Raw genomic sequence first — 7075 nt, 5'->3', positions numbered from 1 at the left:
CAGTGCATGTCCTTTACTCCTCTTCATCTGATTGGCCCCTTGGCGACCATGTGACAAACTCAGCCTTCCCCGGAATCAGCTTTCGGGTTATTTTCGCGTTAGCTTTCCAGATAGCGTCTGCTCATTCCCACGTGGAGTCGCCACACAAACCATCTGTTGTGTCAGCTTGGCAGACTGCGCCACTTTTGGTGTCGGGGGGGAAGAATGTGCTCCAAATTTTGGGGATGAAAGATGGGGGGGGGGGGGCACGGTAGCACGGTGCATTCAAAGTCACGGGAAAAATGGACATTTTCCACGTGGCTGTCAGTGGAGCGCAGACCTCTGCCAAGGCCTTCAAAGGTGCAGATACGACTCTTGGAATAGACGGACAGACGTCAGTTGGCAGTTGTGTATCGTTTGGGGTGTGTTGGCTAGTCAGTTGAGTATTTGCTCAATCTGGTCTTTCGTTGCGCCCTAAAACGGGTTAATACTGTAAGTAATGCGCTTACCACGCACCAGCTGTTTGATTGTAACGTGCATCTTGGATGTCGTTTTTATTAACAAATTTGGAGGTGTGGGAATCGCCATGTAAAATCGCTAATGCTAATCAGTAGCATGACGTTAGCAAAGCAAATGTCTCGTTTTGTGTTTTTGTTATTTTTCGCAGTTTAGTGTTTTCCTCGGCGCTCCCTCGCATGTTTGAGTCCATTCATGTTCCAGGGCGCTCTTCTTTTTGTTTACTCTCTAATTGCTAGGGGTGCTGATTAGCCACACCTGCCTTCTGTTTATTGTTTAGCGTCCTCACCTGTTTCTGCCCATAATCACTGCCTTTGATATCCTGTTGTCTCCCAGCCTTTGTTGCTGGATCAATGCTCACCATTGCGTTTTTTCACGGTTTTCCCCCCCTCTCTTAGTAGTTTTCAAAGACTTTACATGCTGTTCGCTCTTGGCGACTATTATCGGTTTTTGCCCAACGGTCTGCGAATTCTGTATTTTGGTATTCCTACCTGCACGCCGTTCCTGCCGCTTCCTGCTTGTTCTTCTAAAACCCTCGAGAACAGAACCCGTCTAAGCAAAGCGACCCGAACGCAACAGTAATGTTAGCATCAAGCTAGCATTTCTTTGAGTCAATGTCTTTGTTGGCAATGGAACTTGCAACTTGCGAAGGTCGGGCGTGACGTCACGCTAAACCCAGGTACAGTAACATGGCACCGTTGGATTTTGTGTGAATCAGTGTCCAGTAGGTGCCAAAAAAGTACCGGTACCCATCGCTAGTTCCAGTGTCGATTTAAAAGCCCCTGGAATGGACAAGATAAGACACCCTCAAGAACAGCAGGCACAAGACGTTGAAACAACTGTGTTGGTCCTGACGTTGAGGAACTCAAACCTAACGTTGGAACAACATGATTTTTGACGACGTTTAATCAATGTCTGCTTGTGACCTTGATTTGACCATTGGAATTTGGTCATTTCCCAACCAATATTCTACAACACAAATACAACGTTGAAACAACATGCTTTTTGATAACGTTTAATCAATGTTGGGCTCTGACGTTGATTTGACCATTGAAATTTGGTAATTTCCCAATCAATAGTCTACGACACAAAAACAACGTTGAAACATGCTTTTTGAATTTTGAATTGTGGTAATTTCCCAATCACTATACTACAACACAAATACAACGTTGAAACAACATGATTTTTGGCGACGTTTATTCGATGTCAGGTTGTGACGTTGATTTGACCATTGAAATGTGGTCATTTCCCAACCAATATTCTACAACACAAATACAACGTTGACACAACATGCTTTTTGACAATGTTTAAATCAATGTCTGGTTGTGACGTTGATTTGATCCTTGAAATTTGGTAATTTCCCAACCAATATTCTACAACACAGATACAACGTTGAAACAACATGCTTTGTGTCAACATTTAATCAATGTTGGGCTCTGATGTTGATGTGACCATTGAAATTTGGTCATTTCCCAACCAATATTCTACAACACAAATACAACGTTGAAACAACATGCTTTCTGTCAACGTTTAATCAATGTTGGGTTCTGACGTTGATTTGACCATTGAATTTTGGTCATTTTCCAACCAATATTCTACAACACAAATACAATGTGCTTTTTGACAACGTTTAATCAATGTTGGGATCTGATGTTGATTTGACCATTGAATTTTGGTCATTTCCCAACCAATATTCTACAACACAAATACAACGTTGAAACAACATACTTTTTGACGACGTTTATTCAATGTCAGGTTGTGACGTTGATTTGACCATTGAAATTTGGTCATTTTCCAACCAATTTTCTATAACACAAATACAACGTTAAAACAACATACTTTTTGACGACATTTAATCAATGTTGGGCTCTGACGTTGATTTTACCATTGAATTTTGGTCATTTTCCAACCAATATTTTGCAACACAAATACAACGTTGAAACAACATGCTTTTTGACGACGTTTTTTTCAATGTTGGGTTGTGACCATAAATTGACCATTGAAATTTGGTCATTTTCTAACCAATTTTCTATAACACAAATACAACGTTAAAACAACATACTTTTTGACAACGTTTATTCAATGTCAGGTTGAGACGTTGATTTGACCATTGAAATTTGGTCATTTCCCAACCAATATTCTACAACACAAATACAACGTGGAAACAACATGCTTTTTGACGACGTTTATTCAATGTTGGATTGTGACGTTGATTTGACCATTGAAATTTGGTCATTTCTCAACCAATTTTGTACAACACAAACACAACATGCTTTTTGACCAGGTTTAATCAATATTTGGCACTGACGTAGATTTGAACATTGAAATTTGGTCATTTCCCAACCAATATTCTACAACACAAATACAACGTTGAAACAACATGCTTTTTGACGACGTTTAATCAATGTTGGGCCCTGACGTTGATTTGACCATTAAAATGTTGGTCATTTCCCAACCAATATTCTACAAAAACAAATACGACGTTGAAATAACATACTTTTTAACTACGTTTATTCAATGTCTGGTTGTGACGTTGATTTGACCATTGAAATTTGGTAATTTCCCAACCAATATTCTACAACACAAATACAACGTTGAAACAACATGCATTTTGACAACGTTTAATCAATGTCTGGTTGTGACGTTGATTTGACCATTGAAATTTGGTCATTTTCCAACCAATTTTCTATAACACAAATACAACGTTAAAACAACATACTTTTTGACGACATTTAATCAATGTTGGGCTCCGACGTTGATTTGACCATTGAATTTTGGTCATTTTCTATCCAATATTTTGCAACACAAATACAATGTTGAAACAACAATGCTTTATGACAACGTTTGATCAATGTTGGTTTCTGACGTTGATGTGACCATTAAATTTGGTATTTTCTTCAACCTATATTCTACAACACAAATACAAAATGCTTTTTGACAAGGTTTAATCAATGTTGGGTTGTGACGTTGATTTGACCATTGAAATTTGGTCATTTTCCAACCAATATTTTGCAACACAAATACAACGTTGAAACAACATGCTTTATGACAACGTTTGATCAATGTTGGTTTCTGACTTTGATGTAACCATTAAATTTGGTATTTTCTTTAACCTATATTCTACAACACAAATACAACATGCTTTTTGACAACGTTTAATCAATGTTGGGTTCTGACGTTGATTTGACCATTGAAATTTGGTCATTTCCCAACCAATATTCTACAACACAAATACAACGTTGAAACAACATGCTTTTTGACAACGTTTAATCAATGTCAGGTTGTGACGTTGATTTGACAATTCAATTTTGGTCAATTTCCAACCAATATTCTACAACACAAATACAACATTGGAACAACATTCTTTTTGACAACGTTTAATCAATGTTGGTTTCTGATGTTGATTTGTCCATTAAATGTTGGTAGTTTCCCAACCAATATTTTGCAATACAAATACAACGTTGAAACAACATGCTTTTTGACGACGTTTATTCAATGTTGGATTGTGACGTTGATTTGACCATTGAAATTTGGTCATTTCTCAACCAATTTTCTACAACACAAACACAACGTGCTTTTTGACCAGGTTTAATCAATATTTGGCACTGACGTAGATTTGAACATTGAAATTTGGTTATTTCCCAACCAATATTCTACAACACAAATACAACGTTGAAACAACATGCTTTTTGACGACGTTTAATCAATGTTGGGCCCTGACGTTGATTTGACCATTAAAATGTTGGTCATTTCCCAACCAATATTCTACAAAAACAAATACGACGTTGAAATAACATACTTTTTAACTACGTTTATTCAATGTCTGGTTGTGACGTTGATTTGACCATTGAAATTTGGTAATTTCCCAACCAATATTCTACAACACAAATACAACGTTGAAACAACATGCATTTTGACAACGTTTAATCAATGTCTGGTTGTGACGTTGATTTGACCATTGAAATTTGGTCATTTTCCAACCAATTTTCTATAACACAAATACAACGTTAAAACAACATACTTTTTGACGACATTTAATCAATGTTGGGCTCCGACGTTGATTTGACCATTGAATTTTGGTCATTTTCTATCCAATATTTTGCAACACAAATACAACGTTGAAACAACATGCTTTATGACAACGTTTGATCAATGTTGGTTTCTGACTTTGATGTAACCATTAAATTTGGTATTTTCTTTAACCTATATTCTACAACACAAATACAACATGCTTTTTGACAACTTTTAATCAATGTTGGGTTCTGACGTTGATTTGACCATTGAAATTTGGTCATTTCCCAACCAATATTCTACAACACAAATACAACGTTGAAACAACATGCTTTTTGACAACGTTTAATCAATGTCAGGTTGTGACGTTGATTTGACAATTCAATTTTGGTCAATTTCCAACCAATATTCTACAACACAAATACAACATTGGAACAACATGCTTTTTGACAACGTTTAATCAATGTTGGTTTCTGACGTTGATTTGTCCATTAAATGTTGGTAGTTTCCCAACCAATATTTTGCAACACAAATACAACGTTGAAACAACATGCTTTTTGACGACGTTTAATCAATGTTGGGTTCTGACGTTGATGTGACCATTGAAATTTGGTCATTTCCTAACCAATATTGTACAACACAAATACAACGTTGAAACAACATGCTTTTAGACGACGTTTATTCAATGTTGGGTTCTGATGTTGATTTGACCATTGAATTTTGGTCATTTCCCAACCAAAAATTTCCAACACAAATACAAAGTTGAAACAACATGCTTTTTGTCAACATTTAATCAATGTTGGGCTCTGACGTTGATTTGACCATTGAATGTTGGTCATTTTCCAACCAATATTTTGCAACACAAATACAACGTTGAAACAACAACGCTTTATGACAACGTTTAATCAATGTTGGTTTCTGACATTGATTTGACCATTAAATTTGGTATTTTCTTCAACCTATATTCTACAACACAAATACAACATGCTTTTTGACAAGGTTTAATCAATGTTGGGTTGTGACGTTGATTTGACCATTGAAATTTGGTCATTTTCCAACCAATATTCTACAACATAAATACAACGTTGAAACAACATGCTTTTTGTCAACATTTAATCAATGTTGGGCTCCGACGTTGATTTGACTATTGAATTTTGGTCATTTTCTATCCAATATTTTGCAACACAAATACAACGTTGAAACAACAACGCTTTATGACAACGTTTGATCAATGTTGGTTTCTGACGTTGATGTGACCATTAAATTTGGTATTTTCTTCAACCTATATTCTACAACACAAATACAACATGCTTTTTGACAAGGTTTAATCAATGTTGGGTTGTGACGTTGATTTGACCATTGAAATTTGGTCATTTTCCAACCAATATTCTACAACATAAATACAACGTTGAAACAACATGCTTTTTGTCAACATTTAATCAATGTTAGGCTCTGACGTTGATTTGACCATTGAATTTTGGTCATTTTCCAACCAATATTTTGCAACACAAATACAACGTTGAAACAACATGCTTTATGACAACGTTTGATCAATGTTGGTTTCTGACTTTGATGTAACCATTAAATTTGGTATTTTCTTTAACCTATATTCTACAACACAAATACAACATGCTTTTTGACAACGTTTAATCAATGTTGGGTTCTGACGTTGATTTGACCATTGAAATTTGGTCATTTCCCAACCAATATTCTACAACACAAATACAACGTTGAAACAACATGCTTTTTGACAACGTTTAATCAATGTCGGGTTGTGACGTTGATTTGACAATTCAATTTTGGTCAATTTCCAACCAATATTCTACAACACAAATACAACATTGGAACAACATGCTTTTTGACAACGTTTAATCAATGTTGGTTTCTGACGTTGATTTGTCCATTAAATGTTGGTAGTTTCCCAACCAATATTTTACAATACAAATACAACGTTGAAACAACATGCTTTTTGACGACGTTTAATCAATGTTGGGTTCTGACGTTGATGTGACCATTGAAATTTGGTCATTTCCTAACCAATATTGTACAACACAAATACAACGTTGAAACAACATGCTTTTAGACGACGTTTATTCAATGTTGGGTTCTGATGTTGATTTGACCATTGAATTTTGGTCATTTCCCAACCAAAAATTTCCAACACAAATACAAAGTTGAAACAACATGCTTTTTGTCAACATTTAATCAATGTTGGGCTCTGACGTTGATTTGACCATTGAATTTTGGTCATTTTCCATCCAATATTTTGCAACACAAATACAATGTTGAAACAAATGATAAATGATAAATGGGTTGTACTTGTATAGCGCTTTTCTACCTTCAAGGTACTCAAAGCGCTTTGACAGTATTTCCACATTTACCCATTCACACACACATTCACACACTGATGGTGGGAGCTGCCATGCAAGGCGCTAACCAGCAACCATCAGAGGCAAAGGGTGAAGTGTCTTGCCCAAGGACACAACGGACGTGACTAGGAAGGTAGAAGGTGGGAATTGAACCCCAGTAACCAGCAACACTCCGATTGCTGGCACAGCCACTCTACCAA

General features: G+C 36.4%; 1 protein-coding gene across 1 annotated transcript in view; it reads left to right on the top strand.

The window, feature by feature from the left end:
* The first annotated feature begins 281 nt into the window (after window positions 1–281).
* LOC133645958 (ras association domain-containing protein 9-like) overlaps window positions 282–7075 on the top strand; it is a 17726-nt gene continuing 10932 nt past the window's right edge. Inside the window, exon 1 of the mRNA XM_062040884.1 lies at window positions 282–373. Within this exon, the coding sequence (XP_061896868.1) occupies window positions 282–373 (92 nt within the window). The remainder of the gene's footprint in view (window positions 374–7075) is intronic.

The sequence above is a fragment of the Entelurus aequoreus genome, linkage group LG03, assembly GCF_033978785.1.
Source record: "Entelurus aequoreus isolate RoL-2023_Sb linkage group LG03, RoL_Eaeq_v1.1, whole genome shotgun sequence".
Classification (NCBI taxonomy): Eukaryota; Metazoa; Chordata; class Actinopteri; order Syngnathiformes; family Syngnathidae; genus Entelurus; species Entelurus aequoreus.
Note: the sequence above shows the minus strand (reverse complement) of the source record. Positions and strands in the feature narration are given on the sequence as shown.